General features: G+C 40.3%; 1 protein-coding gene across 2 annotated transcripts in view; it reads right to left on the reverse strand.

The window, feature by feature from the left end:
• Window positions 1-7,512: 7,512 nt before the first annotated feature.
• Window positions 7,513-24,468, reverse strand: part of LOC145991531 (uncharacterized) — a 36,774-nt gene continuing 19,818 nt past the window's right edge. For both annotated transcript variants that reach the window (XM_083127554.1, XM_083127552.1), the window contains exon 4: window positions 7,513-8,240. In XM_083127554.1, coding sequence (XP_082983680.1) covers window positions 7,784-8,240 — 457 coding nt within the window. In that variant the 3' untranslated portion in view covers window positions 7,513-7,783. The remainder of the gene's footprint in view (window positions 8,241-24,468) is intronic.

Consider the following 24,468-nt stretch of genomic DNA (forward strand, 5'->3'; position numbering starts at 1 on the left):
CAGTAATGTGAAAGAAGGATTTTTTTGTAGAGGCACAAATAAGATTACTAGTGGCTGACGAACATTTTGAGGAACTGCGAAGCCTGGCAGCCATTCAAAAATGTATAAATATTGTGACGTAGTGACTAATCTTGTGAATTCATACAAAGCTATGGGATGCAACATATCTTTAAAAATTCACTTCTTAGACTCCCAACTGGAATTCTTCCCAGAAAATCTTGGGGCTGTCAGCGATGAGCATGGCGAGCATTTCCACCAGCAGATTTATACAATGGAAAAAGGTTTCCAAGGCAAATGGAGTCCCCCTATGCTAGCTGACTACTGCTGGAAAAAAATCTAAAAATATATTCGCATTCAACATGAAAAATACTTCTAGATTCAGCTAATTTTGTTCTTGTGAAAGATAAAAAGTTCATTTTTGTAGACCAGTGTAATTAAAATGTTTGCATGAAAACTATGGTGAAATGGCTTCCGCTCATCGCCCAAACGTTAAGCAACACGGCTGCAATAAACTTATAAACTAATAAGAATACTAGTTCATGAGTTATATATTGCAAAAATATCCTAGGATATTTTTACCACCTTTCGTCACGAAACCACGTAATACGCGCTTTTGGGCAGGGGGTAAACTTTTCCTAGGATATTTTACCCTCTTTCGCCTTCGGAGAAGCTCTCAACTCTTGTTTAATACGTGTATCCAAGTTTGCATTGTCTGTTACCTCAATGTACCTTTTTTATAGCATGTAGCACACACTAATTACCGTATCATCAAAACAAGAAGAATATAGATGAAAGAAGCACAAAACACAAATTTCAACATTCGTACTGTATTATTTCCTTCAATTTTTCCTTTTCTCGTTTATTGCATACTGTACTGCTAAGATACGAACACATGACACTATTGTAAGTCACTCTTTGAACAATAATTTGAACATGTAAGAAACGTTACCTTGTAGCTTCAGTTCCCTAATGAGTTTAACCTATTTATTTCCACAATTAGGACATTATTCTCTGGGAGGATCTCGCAAAGTACTTTTGTACGTCTTACGTAAAACTTATGTCACCACCTTCTCTCAAGTACTCAATATCAGCAGCTATATTCTCACCTTCTGCTTCAACATCCGCTTCTCGTCCAACGTTAGCAAAAAAGTAATGATGAATACCCAACACTGAGCATATAAGAGATACAATTACGAGAAACATATGAAATGGCAAGTTAATTTCTTCTGTACCTGTTTCTTCGGAAGCAAAGGCGTAGAAAGCCCTGGCCGCTTTCTTGTCGCAGCAATATCCTTGTCCATCGTATTCTGTACAGCAATAAATATGATGTTTGTCGTCAAAGATTTCTGGGCAGGTGTAGAAAATCCTCTTAGCATTTCTGTCCTCCCTGAAGCACATTTCACACATTGCACCTTTCACAAAGAAGTAAAATAGACCTACACTGAAACTGAGTACTAACGCCATAATTGTTACTGAAAAACTACGTAGCTATTTTCAATCGGTGAATCAACCAGCGAATAATTTCTGACGGCCATTCATTTTTTCCAATCCTTTATATTATGACTAAATGTTGCCTCCAGAAGTAACAAAGATCAATTACATGGATCATTCTTAGCAACTTCATGAATATTTCAGTCTGGGATTACTATAATCACATTTGACTTTTTTTTTCTTTTTTACATACGAAGCTACGCGATTGTTAGTAACATTATCATAACTAATATCTTTATTGAACTTACAGTTCTGTTTATGTCCACCATACAATTTTCTTATAAATTTATACACTTGAAATGATTATTACAAACTACTTAATCACGGCCATCTTTATTGATGGCCATGACTTAATGCTAGTATCAAGGGTTATTTCATAAAATGTAAACACCGTCCATAGAACCACTTTCATTGGTCGACGTCCCTTTTTGCCGTACGTAATCGACAACTGTTTTACTTGAACGTTAGGACCAAACACACTTTGACACCTGATGTCCTTACGTTCTCAATTATTTAGTAGAACACGACAACACTAGTACGAAACAAGTGAAACTTGTAACTGACGTCACACATTGTTCATAAGAAACCGGAAGAACGTAGGACAACTGGCGGTCACATAATAAGAATCTAGATAACTTTCTAAGTTGCCGCTCTGTAACAGTTTTAATGATGGTTGACAGGTAAGAATTATAATTCCTTATTGTAGTAAGATGGAGGAGTAGCTGAGCGTGCAATATCAAGTACCATGTCGAACCAGGAGAGCAGTCAGACACAACCGTCGACCATGGTAATGGACTTTACATAAGGCTAAAGTCCACTTTAGGCTAATCAAGACTGAACCTAAACTGGAGCAGTTTAAAGTGAGATATTTACCACTGTGAAATGTTTCACAAACCGGAATCCTGTGACAGCTTAATTTTGGACGTCAGGACGAAGGGCAATTGGCCTTTACTCTTATGTTAATTGAGAACTTATTGTTAGTTTTAAGAATGTAAGCGGTGACCATTTCCTCTTTCACCCATGATCTACGTAGATACCGTTCCCAGCCATGAATACACAATCGAAATTGTGAAGTTATCTAGTGAGACATTTCGCATACTGGTTTAATAGGTTTGTTTCTATATCAATAATATTTAGATTTCATTTGCATTTGTATTATTTTAAGTCGATTTTTCTGCCACTTCTGACTGCAACGATGAAAATGAATGATGATTAAATGAAATTGATGAATGAGAATCGCAAAGCAACATCAATATCCCGTCCAGAACTCGAACGCATTCTGTGGCGAGATCATACAAATATATCGACAATTCAACGCGCTCTACAACTGGGTTAGGTTTAATCTGTTGAGCCATAAGGTACGTACACATTATTCTTCCTATTTGAGAGTGGAACCTTTTTTAAAACACGCTAAAATTATTGTAGACATGCGTTATTAAATATTATTAATCAAAAAACACATACTGTCACTGAACCTTCAACTGAAACATGGTCGGTTCTTAAATATAAACTTATGTTCACATGGCATTGTTTTAGTCAATACATCCAATTTTTAGAGAACTGACTTAGAAGTTAGAACGTTCATAAATCCTAAACTTTTCCAAATTCTTGGCTTCGTGATACGCCTCTGCAACTTTGCGTGCAAGGTGGTGTATGATACGGTTCGTTGTGCGTTCTGTCCTCCGTCTAACTTGCTTGAACAAGTTCACTGGCCGCACATTAATTCATACAGTTTTGCGCCAAAGATCCGTATGAACTTGGAACGTCAAAGCAAGACGGATGAACCTGTTACGGAAGTTAAACTGTGCATTGCAGAGCTGGAATGGGTCTTACTTTTCAATCTAGCCGCCAGACTGCGCTAGATGCATAGCGGTTCTGGGTCAGGAAATTCTGAGGCTTCGTTTGGTTCATTCTTCTCAGGAAAAACAAGAATATGTACAACTGTTAAGTTGTCAGGCTTCTTTTTTCTTTATTTTGCTGTTTGGCATTGAATAATGTTTTTCCTCTCTTTTTATCATTTGCCTCCTGATTTGCCTGATGATTTGCACCTGATAATGATAACACACATTTGTTGAATTGATGGACACGCGATGAAAGGTCAATGGGGACACGTTGCCCCTTTTTGCTTTTCCTCTTCTGTGCCGTTCTATATGTCGCGATTAACACAAGAGGTAGAAAATCGATGTAAAATAACCGAAGTAGGAAGAGGGAGCAAACATATTATTTTGGTATGTATAACACACTGCCTTCAAGTTTGTAAATATAGATACGTAAAGAGGTTGAGACATTCTGGACATAGCCCAACTTTTCTTTGAAGACTATATCAAAGTTGGTAAAACCTATTTGCAGGTGAATACATAGTGGTCAAGCTCTGTCAGTCAACCTAACGTCACGGTCTTGGATTTCTGACTTGGTCATTCACATTGGTGCCTTGGTTATTCCGTATCTGTTACCAAAAATTTACATTGATATCTTGGTTATTCCGTATCTGTTACCAAAAATTCTAGCAGCATTCAGTATTTGACTTTTATGCTAAAATACGAATGTTACATTTGGTAACAATCAATAGATGCAGGATATCCAGCATTTCGACACGAATATCCAAGAACCATGTAATGGATGAATTTCACTAAATATTTTTACAAGGGGTCTGTCCTCCTTCAGCTCCCCTCTGCGTAGCCAATGGGTCCAGTACCAAACGCTTTATAGACTAAAGATATTAGGTGCTTCACGAGTACATTTAATGAATAATTTCATATGTATTGCATATTTGAATAAATCTAAGTTCTAAATGTATTTATAACATATATCTACTGTCTTGTAGTATATTTCCCAATTCCACGTGTTTTATTCAGTACCGTAAAGGAGTTGGCTAAATTTAATCTGAAATACCTTCTTTATTCGAAAAGAAACTTCACTAAATATTAGTGTCATATTGAGCCTGAGGAAGTCCCATTGTGGTGCAAGTTTCAGGTTTTACCTAATACCCCATTTTGGGTTACACAGAACGTCGACCTTCTGAGCTTTTCAAAAATTTCAATCTTTGGGAGCTCATAGAAGAAAATAAAGCCCAAGCAATTCTTATGTTTAATAATTTTCGGACTTAATTAACGCCACAAGATAAACAAGAAATACAGTTGAGGTGTTTTGTCCCCGTCATGGTTATTTTGTGCCCCAAAGATGAGAAATTATGTAAACAATGCCCATCAGATTCATTGTACTATAGCATGGAAACTAACAATTTGCGAGCAAAAGTGTTGATAAAAGAAAAGAAAGAGCATTGATTTCTGAAGATAATGGTTTTCGAATTGCATTTGGAAATGCGGAATAGAAGTTACATCGATTTTCATAAACGTCTGAAAATACTAAACTCAACAACACGCGGCTATTGAAAGCGGCGTTCAAATCCAAAAGCAAGACGATCATTGTCGATTGTGAACACTTAAAGAATCGTGAAATAAGTAAGTAAACCCTCGTTTACACGAATCCCAAGGGACCGAAAAATCAAGAGTTTTCGTGTTAAAATAAAATCGTGCTAACCGGAGACTCAAATTTTATTGCTGCAATACAGTTCTTTCTACGCATTAGCCATTTACAATACGTATTATGTATATCATCATAGAAAACAGTACTACAGTAATTAACTTTTTAAAAAAGTATTTACAGATCATTTTCTTCATTTTCTGGTAAAAAAAATTCCTGTATATTGCGCTGTTGCAGACGGGATAGCAAATGCCTGGTAACTTCATGGCCAACTGTACTGGTTACGTTTTAAAGAATAGAGAAACACATCTGAACACACAACTGATTTGTTGGTTAAATTCGTATAAGGTCATTGTTGACGCGATGATCGAGAAATTGCACCCAAGTTTTAATATTGATGTTACTCGTACTTGCTATGTTTTAAAGAATAGAAAAACACATTTGAAAACATTGTTGATCTGAATCTGTTGGTTACAATACTGTATAAGTTGTTTGTTGATAAGATGATAGAGATTGTTGAGCGATTTCTTACATACCTAGCAGAGGATCGACAGAAAAAAACGCAACGGACTAAAATAGAAAGCCGTTCGTAATTCATGGTAACCGAAATCCGCATGAACCGATAAAACTTTCTATAAGATATAATGCATCCTGCCGGGACCAACATTTTGTTCATGTTATCCGAGTTTGTGTTAACGAGGGTTTACTGTAGTTAAATTCTTAACATTTTTAAGAATGGTAAAGCGACAAATTAAATCAAAATTGCTTGAGTTTTGTTTGGAATGACCCAACAAAATAACATTAATTACACGTTGACGTAGTACGTATGTTATTTTTGATTATAGTTTTACCGCAACTGAATTAATATTTTTTTATTGATTAGACAAATCATTGTAGCATGTCCGCGCGTTTATTATGTCCCCATCGGCAACCCTTTTATAAAACTTAACACTGACAACAATAGCAAACAATAGCCAAGCCGCTCCCGATAAGAGCGTGCACTCAGACGTTGTTGCCACATTTTCTTTACTTACATTTCTTGTAGTTGCAAGGCGCCTCTCATTATTTTTGCTCCATAACCACGTGCGGGGTTGATTCTTTTTAACTAGTGTTGTGTTATGGTGCTGTTTTGTTGCTTTGTTATAGTGTTGTGCTTTTAGTTTTTTCCTTAGACTTTGCATAATGCAAGTTATCACTCACGGCTGCTAGTGAAAATCCTAAGTATGAAGACAAAACTGCAGAATATCATTTCCTTCATGGAGAGCACAGGTGCCCACCCCCCTCAAAGCCAATGGCGCATTCCCCCCAAAAATCATGTCATGCGTCCCCCCAGATTATATCATGTGCCCCCCCCCCCAAACATCATTTGCGCCCTCAAACCATATCGTAATTCCCACAAAGTATTTAATTACGACAGTGTGTCTACCGAAAGTAACTTTTTCTTAGCTTTACAGAACACTATACAGTAGAGCGTCGATTATCCGAACGTCGGTCAACCGAACGACCGCTTAACCGAACTGTGTACTCGCTCACTTTCAGATATCTGTAATGAAAAAAGTACGTGACTTAGCTGCTCGTAAGCGTGTAGGCTTGCTTAGACAGACCAAAATAAAGGATTTTTTTAAACGTTAATTTTGTGTACTGTGTGTATTGTTCATGCAAAATGCGTATGTAATATGTACATATTTTTGTTTAATAAACTGTACCACATACTATATATTCCTACTAAAGTTGCCTTTGTACGTTACTTTGTAATACATACTTAAAGAGATGCCTGTTTTTATGAATAAATTTACTGTACAGTACTTCTTTTTGGCAAATAAACATGTACAGTTCGATTACCCGAACAAACCAGTTTTCCGAACACCCATGTCCCCCAATTACTTCGGATAATCGACGCTCTACTGTACTTGATCTGCCCTTATTCCCTAAACAGGGGTGCCCATCACTCAAGACCACCCCTAAAACCGTTCATAAACCCCCGAAAATAGTTTGGATGAATGTGTAATAGATGATGTCTATTTGAATGAAATACCATGTTACATTGTCCATATTTTTTGATTGTTCGATTTTCGAAAAAAACTTAAAGCTAGCAAATTGATTGGTTAAATGTAGTAAATTAAAATATGTAAATATGCATATAAATAGTATTTTTGAGTGGGTTTATAAAACTCAATTTGAGTATTTAACACGTTTAATTCAGAATCCCCCCAGAACACCGGTGTCAATTAAGGCCTAATATGTAAGAGTTGGATATTTCTCCCCCCCCCCCCTTTCGATAATACCCTTAAATACTTCCTTTTTAATCTTTATCTGTATTTATTTTCTCTTTCCATATTCTTTAATCTTGTTTCTCTTTCTTTTTCTTGTATCCTTACAATTTCCTTCTGCTTTTCCTCTCTATCTCTTCAATTTGGCAACATCGCTTTCCTACTCCAGTTTGTTGCTTCTACTTCAAAAGAAAACCGCCAGCTTGGGTGTTTCTTTTAACAAAGAGTACCGCTCCCTTTGTTAACCGCTGGGGATATAATGAACGCGCGGACTTTACTTATGCACGTCGGAACATAAAATTCTGTTTAAAATATGTACGACAAGGTTCTAAACTATTGTTATGACAAAATGAAGATCGAGCAATCAGCTTCTGTGTTTATTACACAGTATTTTTCTTACAAATAAATACTTGAATTCTGCCGAACACGTGGATCTTTAACTCCTTGCACATAGATCGTGCAAGAATAGGTAATTTCGAACAAAAGCTTATGATACAAAACTTTAAATTCGCGTCAATAAGGTGCGACTCGTTCACAGATTACTTCCCCTTCCCCTTCCCCTTTTGACCTTTCTTGGCACTTTTATCCCCTCCTGATTTACCCTTCCCGCCTTCGCCCTGAGAAGCTGAAACCGTGATTCTGTTGAATACTTTGTCGAAGAATTGTATATCGACTGCTTCTAAGAGTGGTGGTAAGAATTTGTTTGGATCCTCCTGCTCTTTTGGTACTTCCTCAACTGCTGTCGGGAAGACTGGAACTGGTTCTTCCTCAACAGACACTCTCTTTACGCCCTTTTTATTCCCGCCCTTTGTGTCTTTCTTGACCTTGCCCTTTGCAGTTGATGTATCTTGGACGGCAGGTTTGGCCAAACTGGAAACTTGTATGGGTTTATGCTTCTTTGGCATGTTGAAGTTATGGGGCAACTTATAGACCGTCAGAGGTGGTGGGTCCATCAAAGCATATGATATTAATTTATAGTGAAATCCATTGGCGAACCTGAAATAATAATAAAACAACTTAATCAATTTTTAAGGGAAAGCAAGCTTAAGGAAAGCAAACTTAAATTAAAACCACAAGTCCAAGAAAATGATTTCCTTGTGCAAGTGACGTAGCGGCTGCCCCCGCAAACCCTCCCCCCCCAGTGCGGGGGGAGCGAGGTGTAGGGGCCCGCTATGTTCTCTCTGTGTACTTCAGAAATTTTATGTAATCCCAGAAATTCAAGAGATAATGTCGCTTATTTTTTCAAAAAATGATTTACGAAACATAAATCTGGTTCCCAGTAACATATCATGTGACGACATCTGCGATAATAAGCAAGTGGTGTATTATCTCAGCCAGAGGAGCCCGGGTAACTTGACAAATGGATCTCCTCCGAAGTACAGAATTAACTTACTTGCTCACAGATGGCAATCGATAAGGAAATTATCTCATCTAAAAGGTTAGAGTGGGCAGGACACGTAATCAGGGTGGATGATAGCCGAATCCCCAAGAAGGTGATGCAGGGAAGTTTTGGAGGGAAGAGATCAGTGGGGAGATCCAGAAACAGATGGGAATAAGCGGTTGGAGCAGAGCAGACTTGGATAGTACGGGATGGAAGAGGAAGATTGGGGAGGTCATGGACCGGAGCGCCATAGAAGAAGAAGAAGTGCAGTTATGAATCAGTTGCTCATCCAGTCTGTGCCTTATTGTTACACAATACCTAATACAAACTTGATAATTCATGATCATTTTTTCACCAGTAATATTAGTTTTACACGTAATATTTAATATGTACTCTTAACTTCCCACCAAATATTTTCAAGTGGGTTCCAAGCCTCAATATGAAACTGAAATAAGATCTGAGATAAATTTCCCACATTGTCCACACCTGTTATGTTATACTTGAAAGGGACCCAAAAACTCGGAGGTGAAGCCCAGGGGCAATTATCCCTATGGTCTTAAGTCCAGTAGCCCCTATTCAGCCATCAGGGACGTCGGAACTTATTTTGGAGTGGGCGGGCAGTTTTTCAAATCTATCAACCAGGTTTTATAATCTCATTCCCCCATATATATATTATTAAATAGCTTATTTTATTTTATTGTGATATAAATATATATTTATTACATAAATGGTAAATATATACTTATTGAATATATGAATATCCACAGTGGCGAAGCCTCATAAGAGATAAGAGAAGGCCCAGAGACCTCTATTATGGAATATTTTATTACTTATAATTCCATTAAACGGCGCTTAATACATGAAAACTGAAATTTTAGGTCTTCCGATAATTACCGCAAATTTCCACCCCTGCCTGGTACTCGATCTTCACATGCAGTGAAGCATGATGGTATTGAGGCATTCCTTTAATATTAGTAACATAACTGAAAACGCACTACTTTTAAAAGGGTGCGAAGTACACATGCAAACGTATTGAGAAAATCCATGTTTCTGAAGCTTTCTGATCGATGTGTTGCAAAGAAAGTTGCTCGTGGCTGTGTTCTCATTTATCATTTTATAAATCTTAGTATAATTTTAACAAAAACGTCGCATACTAAAGAAGAATTACATGAATGAAAGAGTTAAAGAGAAATAATTTAATGATAGATTTAATATATTTTACTTCACTTTTCTACCATTTTTGGCTGATCGCGAAAGCAGTCGATGAGATTGGGGCAATATGGTATATTTTATTTGGTAAGCGCTATATTTTTCATATTTCAACATATAAAACATATCTGATTCTAGAATGGCCTCACAGAACGATTCTTTCACCTTTCACTGATATTTTCAAATACCAGACTGCTATTCAGAGATTAAGATTAAGAAATGAAACTATCAGTAACTGTGGAATCATTTATTTATTGGATTAAATGGTAGAACATGGAGATACAACTTGGTTCCTATATTTTCCTTTCTTTTTTTTTTTTGATCCAACACACGTTCTACGTCGCCATATTCTGTTCAAATACTAACTGAATGATCTTTATTTCTCCTATTAACAATAAAAATATCAAGCTTTCTTCTTCTTTTTTTTTACTTTAAATGAACGATGCCAATTTCCAAAGGCGTCCGAATCCCCTCCTTTCGACGCCCATTATTCCAACAGAATAATCAAAGTAACTAAATGCACGAGATCGAAAAGCTGAGTGTAAATTGCAGGATTCATATTTTTATTATTTAATCCAAGGAATAGGTGGTTCAAGTTTTCAAAATTCCAAAAAATAGATTTCTTATGTGAGAAGTCGCACTATATGACTAAAATTTACTCCTAACTTAATTTCTTTCTTGAACAAGGCGTGTGAATGTAAATAACAAAATATAGTACTTTGCACTACAGTACACTAACTGTATTTGAAATGTAAAAAAATAAATAAATGGTTGCGCTGCATATTCGCTCATCTGGTGGACCAAATAGAACAGCCTGCCCAAGGAAGGATGTAATAAAATTATTATAGAAGTAAAAACTTTTATTTTATTAGTTTATAATAGTTATTGTTGTGCAATAACAATATGACCATTATTATTATTTTTAATGTTTTAACTTTTATCAGAGCCTGAATCCCCTCCTCCGTACAAACATTTCTGGCTACGCCCATGGTAATGCACTACAATGTAATCAAATAGAACAGTATTTTTAGTAACTTGCACTTTTACATAGCTTTCACAGACCAATTTCATTGTTCTTGTAGCTTATCATTCATGTGGCCTCGCCATGTAAATAGCATACAAACAAGTCGTCTGTTCCTTTTTTTTTCATTCGTGGATACATTGAGAAATATCATATTGGAGCATGGTACTCGTATTTGTGCATAATGGTGAAATCTTTATTTTCCACTGTGATATCCACAACACTGACCACTGACCAGCTATAAAATTCGGGCTGCTCTGCTCTTGTAACTCACAAGATGGAAACTTCTTTCAGCACAAGGCAACAAAAAATCTTATTTGTAATGTTAACTCAGCAGAGAAAACTGTGGTAAAGCACTGACTTAGTGCTTGCTTAGTGGTAACGACCATTTCCTGCTCTAGTAGTTACGTTTCTTTTCCAATCCATTATCTCATAGCAAACACAGACACGTCCTAAATACCAAATGCAGCCAACGTGAAGTGCAGACGACAGAACGAACGACGACGTCACAACATGGCGCAGGTGTGTTTTGCAACGCTCGGCTCGAAAATTAGAAACTCGATTTTTTACCTAAAAATGAACGCACATGAACGTGGGAAATTGCAGGGGTTATTTGCCGATGGTGTAGATTTTAAAAATGATCTTTAAAAAAAGTAGTGGAAATGTCACTAGTAGACAAAGCCAAAAGCGATAAATGAAATATTGTGTTTCTTAGCTGATAAAAGTAGCAGCAGTAAGAAGACATGTCTCCATATGAGAAGTTAAATGTAAGGGGTAAGTAATAGTAGTACAATGTAAAGTATGTGGGAGGAAACAGACTTTGCTTTCCTTGAAGATACTATCACAGCAGCGGCGTGCATTCGGGGTACGCAAGGTACGCACTGCGTACCCACAACACCGTAAGAAAAAAAAATAATTTTCCCCACCTTCTCGGATCGTGAAAATTCAACTATCGTCTCTCCGAAACCCCTTCCACTGCCAGAAATTCTATCTTCCGTCGGAGAACGCTGCTGCCTTGCCCGAGTAGCCTGGTCCTCCAGGCAGTCCCGAACGTCTGCCCGAATGATCCCGATTGTGCCTTCGGTGTTGCCCGCACCCACCCCATCCACCGTGGCTTCTGCCGATTTCCACGAGCAAAAGCTGCTGCCTCTGTTGGGTACCCTAGAAATTCGGAGGGCAATCCCCATTGGCTCCGATCAACCCCCACCATATGTTTGGGTCTTCCCGCGCTCATCCGACGGTGCATTTTCCTGTTCAAAGCACATGGTTCTAAGAAGCCAGGGTACCTAATATTATGGCAGCGTCTGCAGTGTTGGTAGTAGTCAACATATATTTTTTCTCTAATGCTTAGTTTACTAACATTGGACAGACACGCTTAGACAAATTAATCCCTGTGCTTTGGTTGCAATAAAAATGCGTTATAAAAATTGATTACTGACATACAAATCGGAGCGAAGGCAAGAAAATGTTTATCGGGAGGTGAGGGAAATGGAGTGATCGACTGAGCATTGCGTTTTACCTGAAACACTTTTCGGCGTCGTCATGTCAATGTGTCAGAGGGAAATTATATGGACAATTTGCATGTTTCACACCATTCTCAGTATCTGTCTTTCTCATTCTAGAGATCAAAATTGTATTCGTGTCACTTTGCATTTCAGCTTATGATAAGGATGGGTGTTGACTGTTGACCCGACGATATAAATGAACGAAAGAAAAAACATAAACACATTGCTTACTATGGGATTCGAATGTACCCCCGCTCCCTTACGTTGCAAAGTTATGTAAATGGACGTTACATTGTGCCCAACATAAGGGTGCAAAATCATATTGGTGGTGGGGGGATATCTCAATCTACACACACGCGCGCATATATTACATATACACATAATATAATTATGATATACATATTTATAATGTCATTCAATATAAAAAAATAATGAATTTCAATTTGTTACATTTATATACATGAGATATTTATAAAGTAACATTAGCAAACAAATTCATTTACTAACGGGTTAAAGATGTCAATAAATTACAAAAATAGTTGGAATCGTTTTATTATGCAATAGTTTTTCTATTAACATCATATTTATATTTGTCTTGCATTCTTGTTTTACTTCTATTGTACATATTTTGCTATTGGTGTAGATCTGTTAAAGACCTCTTGAAGAGGTAGCGTATGTTTTCAATATTATCCTTCATCTTGCATTGTTATAACAAAAACTCTCCCCCCCCCCCGGGAAATTTTGGTGTGGGGATTTTTGAGGCCAAGATTATTGGTGGGGGGAAATCCCTCCCTTCCCCCTCAGGACTTTGAACCCTGCCCAACGTTTATTTGAGCTTTTGAAGTGTGTTGGGATTAATACCATTCTATTCTGATGCATTTTCTACGAGACTCCTTAATTTCTTCATTCTACAAAATATCTCGTCGACTGACAACCCTGATCCATTCATCTACAAATGTGAGTGGCTATTTTGAGGAAGGATACACTTGTTACCGCGAGAGGTTGACGTTTTTTGTTCTTTTGTTCTTTTGTTTTTGTTTGTTTGTTTCGTTCTTATTATTGTTTTGACAGTGCGGTGAAGAGGTGAAATAGAAATAATATGGAATCGGGAGTTGTTGATGACGTTCTGGAGAGGGGTTTTTCGTCATTTAGTTATGAAAAGAAAGTGGAAATAATCCGAAATGGGAGGCCTGTTCCTGAATTGGAAGACTTGTCTCAGGCAGGAGTTACGAAGGATGGTAAGCAGTATGTTAGGCATTTTCAGGAAAAAACTTACTTATGTGTGTATTTCTTCCTCAACCCTTATTTAAGATATTACTTATTTAAACATTTGTCTGTCCTTTCGTTCCCGTTCAATGTGCATCGCGCTGCATGAAGAAAATAAACTGATCAAGGTTGAATTGTTGGGCTGCACGTTTTTTGAGAATATATTTGCGAAGCAAGAATATAAAGTATCATACAAATGTTTTATCGTGTTTTCATCTGAATCTCTCCGGTAGCGTTTTAAGGTTATATCTTTATATTAAAAAAAAAAAAATCCTGAATTAGATCCCATTTCAATTCAACTAACTTCAATCAGCTTTAGTGTGCATAAAGGAAGCTTAAATTCTGCTTCCTTTAACATACCAAAAAATGCGGCAGAAATCTTTTTTTTCTTTTTGTGTGCATATGAATGCATTTGATACAGCCGCTAGTATTGTTTTCAAAGTTTGGTAAATTATCCACTAAGGATTTCACTTACGTATTTCTCTTGCGTACCCTAGTCTAAATGTCACCGCACGCCACTGTATCACAGTAATCACCTGGAGTGACTGTCAAGAAGACCAACTGCGGTATATGAACCTGTGATAAGTATGGAAACTTGTAATACTATTTGCCTATTACAGCATGCATTTTTTTAACGTGAATGTCGTTCCAATGCAGTGAGCAATGTTTCTTGACCTGACAACAGTGTTACTCGCTCGAATATTTCCTTTCATTCAGAGGAGCGACTTTAACAAGTGATATGGTTGCTTCCCAATTAATTTCGTCCAAGGAGCGTATTAAAAGCGGATATTGCACTTTTCAGGAATAGTCTAGACCAGAAACCATGAATCTGTATGCATCTATATGCCTTTCTTTGCAAGCGAAACATGAAGAAATATATTGTCGAAATATAAGAACCAAGAATTTTATGCAACGATTCCGACTACAGCTGATTTAGATGGCGCTTTCGCCAAAGCGTTGTGTTTTCTAGAAACAAGTAACTAGGGTTACCAGATCGCTGTAAGGGAAATGTAGGAAGTAGTGCTATTGGGTCGTTTCAACGCAATACTTGGTACGAGTGCATTTGTAGCCTCTTTTTTTTATCAATTAAATATCATTTTTTGACATATATTGGCAATTTTTTGTCAATATTTTAGCGCTTAGCGATGTTTTAGCGAAATTTTCGATTTTTCCCATCTCATACTTGGTACGAATGCCATGATCTTACGTGATATAACTTAACCTATTCTTTTTTCTTATTTATTGTTTCAAAATAATACTTTGTAGAGTAGTGTAGTGTCCCGGGTTCAACGCCCGAAAATGAGGCTCGGTGAGGCTCGCAGTGTTACCAGCTCCTCACTCGAAAAAATCACCAAGGTTTTTGTTTTTGGGTATAACCTAACCTCAAGCAAGGAGCTGGCAACACTGCTTGAGGCTTGCCTTGCAGTATTGCCAACTCCTCACTCAAAAAAAATCACCAAGGTTTTTGTTTTTGGGTCTAACCTAACCTCAAGCAAGAAGCTGGCAATACTGCTTGAGGCTTGTTTCAATGGATTTTTCTCGTAAGGCGAGCCTTATTTTCTTGCAGTGTTACCAACTCCTCACTTGAAAAAAATCACCAAGGTTTTTATTTTGGTCTAACCTAACCTAAAGCAAGGAGCTGGCAATTCTGCTTGAGGCCTTACAGTGCATAAAGCAATTTGCCAACCTACACACACTGGGCAAGGAGAGCCGGCAACAAACACGCACTGCCGTAAAAGAGAGAGAGATGGGTGGATGGCAACACTGCACGGGTTCAACGTCAGAAAGTGGAACTCGGTGGAGCTCATGCCTTAATGGTTTTCTCTTGTAAGGCATGAGCTCTATTTTCTCGCAGGGTTGCCAACTCCTACCTACACTCTTTTTTTTTACTTGGCAAGGGCTAGAGAGAGAAAGAGACCTATGGCTGGCAACAGTGGTGAGCGAATGCGCCATATCGTAATTTTCCAAGTCCCGGTCAAATGTTTGTATATCGTGACCTATGTAAACCTCTCTCTTTCGGGAACGATGTGCCACACGCACACACACACACGCGCGCGTGCCTGTATTGTGACGCAAGCAAAAAAAAATAATAATAATAATAATTGTTTGTTTTTTTTTAGGATTTTTGGCCTCTATAACCCCGCCAGGAGTGCGTGGTGCCCAACACCAAAAAAGTTCTATATAATGGTCGTGGAGCTATCAAAGCCGCCAACAATGCCTCTGTAGAGAGTTTTGTGAATTATTAATTTTTTTTTATTTGCGCACCGAACTAACTTATATTGTATTTTATATAACTTTGTTGATTTTTTTTTAGTATGTGGCAATTATTTTACGAATTATTTTTTTAAAACTGCTCTGTGACCCTCTCGTTCTTCACGTCGTGGACGAAGGACTTCTCTGCGACCAGAATGACGCTGCATAGAGTATCGGCGGGCAGCGGACTGTTGAACTCGCAGACGACCTTGATGTTGGTGCGATCGTTGACCACCACCTGCTTCCTCTTTGTGGTATTGATGACGAACATGGGTCTGCGTGCTTTGAATTCGCTGGGAGTGTAGTACATGTCCATGCTTCCCTCGGTCACGCGTTTGAAAGAGGTGTAAGCTTCGTAAAGTTTGAGGTAATCGTCTTTGGTCATGTCGAGGTTGTAATTCTCGCGCGGGAACACTTCGTTCCTGCCATTCTTCAGATAAATGTTCTTGATCTTGCAGTCGTCGAATTTGCTGGAATCTTTTTCCTGGTTGTTATCGCGACCAGTTTGAAAGAGCACCACGACGAAATCTGGCATGTCGAACTGTATGTTGTTGAACTGCGTCGTCACGTCGAATTCCATGTGACTTCCCGACGCCATTTTCTGCACGCACTGGTAACCGTGAAAGTGAATCGGTACCTGCGGACTCTTCAAGATCTCCGCTTTGTACTTGAGGGCGTAGTTTATTTCGTATTCCACGATCGGCATTCTCAATTCCATGCTCCGGATGATGCACTTGGCCGCTTCAGGTAATGTGTTGGCTATCGGTGTGCCGTCGGCGTTCAAGTTGGTGTATCGCATCAGTGCGTTGTTGTCGTTGGCCGCTCTTCGAAACGTGACGCGCAATCCTCCCTTCCACATGATCTCCTTGTAGTCCGAGAAGAATCCCGGCAGCAGACGCATGGGAAAAAGCACCGTGTGACTTCTAGTTGATATTTTGGTCCCCGCTTCGAATCCTCCCGCCTGGTAGTATGCTGCGTCTGTTTTGGATAATTTCAATGTTCCCACTGCCGTCGACGTGATGCCTGGATAGTCTATTCTGTCTATGACGGTGTTGTGTTTCCTCACCTCCACCTGCGAGAACAGGTGAGGCACGAAGTTGTCCACGAGTATCAAATTTGCATTGGGCGGAAATGCGTCTCCGCTTTCCTTCTTCACCACGTCGAATTGAAGGTAGAGGTCCGCTCTGTGAGGATGAACGAACCCGTCGCCTACGTCCACGTCGTATTCGATCTCCCTGTTCGCTTCGTTGAGATTGGCGAACGTGCGACGGTTGGGAGGGAAAGATTGCAATTCGTAACTTTCGATTTGCTCCATTTTCTCTATGCGTGTTATTTATTATATGTTGATCTCCACGATGGCAGTGGTTGTTGCACCTGCGAAATCCACCACGTCTCCTTTCTCGTTTGTCACCACCAACTCTATGTCGTCTATGCGGTTGCGGCATACTGGAAAATAGATCGGCGAAGAGGGTGTGTAGATGATCGGTTCCATGAATTCGGAACTGGGTTTGAACGTGGCTATGGTTCCTGTCTGCTTGTGACTTCCTAACAATCCGTCCGAGGATTTCGTGATCATGCCTTCCGCCACGTTGCAGTGTACGTTCAGAGTCTCTATGGCTAGAAATTTAGGAATGTTGGTTGCCGTGTGTTTGATGCCGGCTTCGAGTTTGGTGTTGTTCTCGAAACCTAAAAGTTCTCCCATGGTGCCCAGGTCCACGGTCTCCGTCGCGGATAGGATTTCCACTCTGTGCGTGACCGAATTTTGAGAAAGGTACGTGCCTTTGGGTAACTGAGCTTGCAAAGTGGAAAGATTGTATTGACCTGGCGTGACGACGATGTGTTCGCTTCCGACGCTAATTTTGTTGTTGTGCTGCGTGACGTTAGGTATGAGGTACATGCTGTAGAATGCACGCAGAGCTACGGATTTAGGATAGACGATGTCGTCGTGCAGCGTGAGTTTCAAGATCGAAGATTCGCTCGTGAGATGGAACACGCCCATCGTGTTTAAGATTCCACAATGCTTTCTGAAAATGTTCCACCGACGGGTTATTTATTTTAGACATGTATGCGAGAACGGAAAGGCAAAGGTGGCCGCAGTTAACATCGGTGAAACCCTGGATGCGTTCGTCATTGTAGTAGAGGTTGGCAACACTGAGATACTTCACCAACCTGGCAGGCGGTGTGCCACCGAACGAATCGAAAACAAATGCATTGTTATCGTCAATTTTGAGGTAGCATATCCAATGTGTACCAGGATTTTTGTAACTGTCCAGGTTGACCACGCCATACTCTTTTTTCTTCACAGCAGAGGGTAGAGAATCGGACATGAAAACACCCCTAAAGTTTCTTATTCCCAACAGTTCGATCAGAGATTCAATATCGAAGTTGGACAGGGCTTCTTCTTTTTTTTATATTTCTTCAAAGCATCGAGGTTGCTTTTTTGTTTTTTGGTTATACCTTTCCCCTTCTTCTCCATAGCCAGGTTGTGACGTTTCTGTTCTTCCAATTCTGCCTTGTTCTTCTTCGAGTCGATGACGGTTTTCGCGATGGCGGCGCTACCGCCGGCCAAACTTCCAACGGCCCCCAATGCTGCCAGGATGGCTGGGATGCTGAATATGAAACCTCCGATTTTTTGCTGTTTCCGCGAACGCTGCAAGCGTCTCAATTGAGGTGTGCTGAGAAGTAATTTCATTCCGTGTCCTTTCGTCAAGCAAGAACGTTTCTTCTCGCGTTGTTTCTTGGTGAGTAACCCATCGAGGGCACCTAGATTTTTCAGATTGGAGTATGGTATCTGGTACACGACACCTTTGGGCTTCATGTTGATGCTCTATATGTTATTTTCACGGTATGTTATTTATATATATGTTTTGAGATTTTTTTTGTTTTGTGTAATTTTTTTTCGGTATGTTATTTATATATACTCCGCGCAGAGCTGTTACACAAATTCTATTACGTGCTTTGTTTTCTTACCAAGAAGTTCCTTTGTACCCTTGTACACGATTTGAGTTTTGTTCTCGATTAAAATAGCTAGCTTCTCGTCGGATAACATGTTAGCGTATCGATCTGGTAAAAATAGACTGTATTGTGCGTTGAGCAACAAACGCGCCTTGGGACCATATTGGGTAGAAACAATTGAACCGGAAGTTATCGTGTAAGGTTTGTCCACTTCCAATTCCTGAATTTTTACATATTCGACTGATGAATTTAGCATTTGTTTTAATGCTTGGGCGTCTAGTGATTGTTTACTCATTTTTTTATAAGATGACAAACACAACTGGAGTTTTTTTTTTTACGTAGTGTTATTTATATACCGAAGAAATTTTTTCACGGTTCGAGAAATTTTTTTATTTCTACACACCCCATCCAAATTTTTGTTTCGTGTTCATGGCGATGGTGGTGCCCAGTGCTGCAACTCTTTCTCCCAGCGAAGCGTCTCTGCTAACGAATCTTTCGAAAGCTGCGTGCTCCAACATTCTGTCTGCATCGTGACGCGTGTCGAGATCAGTGTGAGTATTGTAAGCAATGTCGTGATCCTTGCATGCTGCGTCCAATGGGTTCACTCCCTTGTCTCCTCTCTCCAGTCGTCGTTCGAGTTTGGTACCCGGTCCGCAGTACTGGTAGCCAGGTAGATGCATCTCGAAAGGTAACTTGTTGATGATGTCGTTCACGAGTCCCTTTCCTTCGGCCACGTTCCAGAATCTCGGAGGCAGCGTGTTGATGATTTTGATCAGGTAACCTATGCCCTTGTCGTCGTTCACGATGAAGTTGGAAAGTTTCGTGCTGATCATGTCCACGATGCCAACCTTCTCGTTGTAGAAATTACGATTGCCTGCATTCTCTTCGCCGGCTATCACCAACAATCGGTCCACGAGTTTCCTAACGTCGTCCACCCAAACGAATTCTTTGGGTAGCGTGTTGTAGCGTTTGACGCCGCTGCCTGTTTTGACCTGGTTCCAAATCGGTTTGATGAGATTCCTGTACTTCTCGCCGCTGCTCGATTTCACCCTATTCTGCGAGGCGTCGTTGTTCTGGTACAAGGCATCCGTCATGATCAGAATTTCCTTGTAACTTTGGTAATCTTCGTCGGTGTAATCTTTCGGCTGCTTTTTGGCGACGAGTTCCCACAGTCCCACCGTACCCGGATACCTGTTCCAACTATCCTTGTCGCCTAAATTGACTTTAATGTCGTTGCCTTCGAAGGTCACCTTCGATTTCCCAATCTTCCACACCACACCGCCGCCTTCGTTGCTTTCCATGCTGGGATACAATCCGAACACTTCATCCTTGTCGAACTTCCCCGTGCTCAGGTAGTCTCGTGCCAAAGGTCCCAACTCGATCTTATCCGAAGACGACGTACTACCTATGGCTCGACGTCGTGCCGGTACGTCCTTCAGTTCGAACGGCGTCGAAGGAATGCTCGAAATGGGCGTGGGCACGGCGTAACTTTTAGCTGCGAGTGGTACGAGTTCGTTGATCAAATTTTTATTTTGTTCCGTGACACTTTTAATTTCTTTACCTAGACCGCTGATGGCATCGATCACAGGTTGATCCTGACGTTTCTTCTCTTCGTAGAATCCGCGATTCTCGGATTTCCAACCTTTGAAGCGTTTCGCGAGGTATTTTCGCAACTTGAGATTTTCGTCTTCGATTTTTCGTTTCGTCATGACGTTATTTATACACGTCGTTTCTCACAACGTTGCAACGTTTAGAAAGTCGTTGATTTTGTTTCTGTATTTTCCGTCGATGGGTTTCCTCGTCATGTCGATCGTAGCGAATCCGAAATCGTCACTGTTCCAGCAAGAAGAGCAGCGTTCCGAAAATTGATTGTAGTTCATGTCTCCGCCTACGTAGTCATCGTACGCGTGCTTGAGGTTGGTGTGATCTTGACGAAACAAACATATGAAATTAGCGTTGTCGCGTAGTAACTGTTTTGGAATTTTGGAAAACGTTTGAGCTAGGTAAAAGCAATCCATTTCTTTGTGACGACCTTGCGTGAAAAAGTTACGAATTTCATTTTGATTTTCCAGGATGGCGTCGTCGAACACAACGACTGAATTTTCACGACAATCGTCGAGTGGTTTTATTTCCGAAGCGAACGTTGCAATGTCCAGACCATCGTACACTTTCATCAGTTGCTGGTATTTGGATTGCTCCAAACTTTTCGAGAACACGTACAGGTGCCTGTTCTTCCAATCTAACCAATTCGGTGCGAGGAGAAAATTGTCCACGAGCAGTGTCGTTTTCCCACACCCCGAAGGACCTACGATCAGACAGCGGATGCTGTCGGGAAGCAACTCGCCGTTCTTTTTTTTTCTTGTTTGACTTTCCGGATCCGGTAGACGCTTCACCACGTTCCACGTACTCACAAGATCACTTCGCTCACGTCGATCCAACTCTTTTCCGGAAGTCCCAGCCATTTGACAAACAGTTTGTCACCTTTCCTACGCAATACTTTCTCGATGAGGTACGTGTCGGGGTGTTTCGTTTTAGAGAGTTCCTCTTCGTAAAATCTTCCTTTCAAAATCTCGCCGCTACTATCTTTTATTATATACGTGTGTCGGTTTCCGGGTAAAACTAGAACCACCGTAAAAAGTTCCGTGCTCCAATTTTTTGTGAATCCCTTCTCGAAGGTGCGTTTGAATTTGCTGATCCTCACCTGGTCTCCAATTTTGTATTTAGCTTTTTTTGTCGTGGGTGTGTACTTTGGACAGTAAACTGTAGAAATTAAACGCTGCTCGTCGGACTTGGTAACGTCAGCTGGCTTCATGCCTATCGTTCTGTGTACCGTATCATTATAGGTGTCGACGAGTTCCGGCAGGATGTCGACCCATTTGTAATTTCCCCGAAGCGTGAATCGTTTCCACATGTGTGTTTTCAAGGTTCGATTGAATCTTTCCACGATGCTGGCTTTGATGTGACTGAAGGTCGAATAATGTTGAATCTTGTGTTTTTGAATAAACTTTTGGAATACGGCGTTGTAAAATTCTTTACCATTGTCCGTTTGCAGAAACCGTGGTCGTCTGCCGCCGCTTTCGCGAAAAATTGTCTTGAATGCTTCCGTGACGCATGTTCCCGTTTTCGCCTTCAAAGGTAGAGCCCATGCGAATTTCGAAAATGTGTCTATGACGGTGAGAAGGTACTTGTTGCTCTTGTTCAATTTATGTACGTTTTTCAAATTGCCGCTACTCATCTCCACGAGGTCACTTTGCCAGAGGTCGTCGATGCCCTTGGTTACCACAGCCAAACGTTCGTAGTTACGGCGTGCAGATTTATGCAATTCTTCGACGATGGCTTGCCTAGACATTTTTTTTAGAGATTACGTTTCAAAAGAAGCACGAGCGTGATGGGATTCAAAGAGGGTGGCACTTCACCTGTGTTTTGAATGATCAGCTTATCGCCGGCACTCACGTCGAAAACGGTAAGATCTTCGTCTTCGTGTATTTCATATATGTTGCGCGTTTCGTTCCAACGTGCCAGAGGAATGTTTCCTGCTTTCTGGACACCACGATTCGATATCAAGGTCATGGTGGGAACGCTAGCTTTTCTACCGTGAGACCAGTACGAAAATTCGCTAATCTGAATCGTGCCATCGAGGAGAAACTTGTAGTACGGATGATAAGGATGTAACATGTACAGTTTGTTACCTTCGACGAACGTGGAGATTCTCTGTTGATTGGGTACGCTGTTGATTTCGATGGCTTGCAGAGAATGCAGTTTAGCGAATTTAGTGTCGACGCCGAGCAGATTACTGTGAACGTGTCCGAGTTTATTTTCGATGGGCAGCAAATGCTCGACTATGGTATCCGTTACGGCAGACAACGACGGTTTGATTTTCACTTCCACGTTCAACTGCTTGTAGTTTTCGTTGAGTTCTTGTAACTTGGCACCGAAAGAGGCCAGCGTCGATTCCTGCGTGGATTCCAGCACTCCGACTTGATCTCTGATGTTGACGACGATGTTCTGAAGGTTCTCGACTTGATTCAATTTCGAGCTCTTCTCGGTAAGATCGTTCACGATGCTTCGCATCTCTGTAAACTGCGTGTGAAGATCGGCGACGCTCTGCGAAGTGGGCAGCGTCGACACCAGCGAACTGATTTCGTCTCGAATCTGTTCCACGTTCGCCGTTTCCGTTTCCAGTCGTTTCAGCATACGTGATATGTTCCTTTTCAAAGCGTGCAATTCTTTGGAGGTGGGGAGATTGGCCACCCTACTCTCGAGATCGCTCAACGAACTTTTGACGTCGCTCGAATCGGATAGTGCCGTCACCGCCGTTTTCAATTTTTCCAAATCTTCGCTCGAAGGCACGCTCGTCCGTAACGATTCCAAGTCACCCTGTATGTTGTCCAGTACGTGATGAAAATGAGCGAGATTGGATTCGACGTTCAAATTTTCTAAATATTCGATCTTCTGCTGAACCGTGCTCAACGTGTCTTGAATGCTCGTCAACGCTCTCGCTTCAGCGTGAATATTTTTAATTTCCTCGTTGATCAATTCCAAGGACGCCTGAAGCGTAGCGATGGTGGTTTGAATGTGTTCGAAATCTTGATAGGCCTCCAATTGAATTTTTATGTTCGCGACGCTTTTACCGATGACCTGCAGTTCATCCGACGATGGTAGGTTCGTCATGGTATCTTCCAAAGTCTGTAACTTGGATTTAATTTCTTCCAACGTGCCGGTGAATTCTTCTTGTAATTTGGAAACGACGACGTGCAAGCGTTCTACATCAATATCGTTCACCACGGTTTGAAGTTCGGAGAAATTCTTTTCGATTGCGGAAGTTCGTTCTTCGATTTCGAGTTTCAATTTTTCCAAATCTTCATTTTTCAATTGAAATTGCTGTAATTTGGCCAAATCATTTTGAAGCGAATCCACGCTCAACCGTATATTTTGAACGTTGTCGTAAGAAGGTACGTCGACATAATTTTTTATGAGCGTTTTCAGTTCGGAATCGATTTTCAGAATGGGGTCGAGACATTGCGTTTGGAGCGTAGCGATCTCCGACTCTAAACTTTTGTTTAAGGTCTCCTGCAAAGCGATCAAATCGATCCTCAACTTCTTAACGCGAACGTCCAACATGAGAATCTCTTCTGCATGATCCACACGCTTGGTGTTGCCGAAAATGTCGTTAGGCATTTTTGGTTAACGGTTATTTATAATAGGATAGACGATTCGTAATTCTACGAAGAGAGGGATGAGTTTGTCGTAATCTCCGAGGAGTTCCACGTACAGATAATCTCCTGCTGAAACATTGTACGCCATGTTAGAAAGCATTTTGTCGTGCTTGATTCGAAAAATGTTCTTGCCGGTAGAAATTTTGATTTCGCCTACGTTTTCCGGATTCACGGTGATTTGAAGTTTCCCACCGATCGGAATTTCGTAGAAATGTAAATTGTTGTTGAAGACGTAAAAAGTTTTGCCGACGTCTTCATCCAATTTCGTCCAAATGCTGTTGAGGTGAATGATCAACAGACCGTTGAGTTTAGGTAACACGGAAGGTAAGACTTCATGATCTGGTATGGTTTCCATGATGATCTGTTTTTTGAAACCGAACAAGTTCATAGGCATGCTGGTTATTTAAGAATACGGTCA

This window comes from Lepisma saccharinum, chromosome 8, assembly GCF_977018435.1.
Source record: "Lepisma saccharinum chromosome 8, izLepSacc3.1, whole genome shotgun sequence".
In the NCBI taxonomy this organism is placed as follows: domain Eukaryota; kingdom Metazoa; phylum Arthropoda; class Insecta; order Zygentoma; family Lepismatidae; genus Lepisma; species Lepisma saccharinum.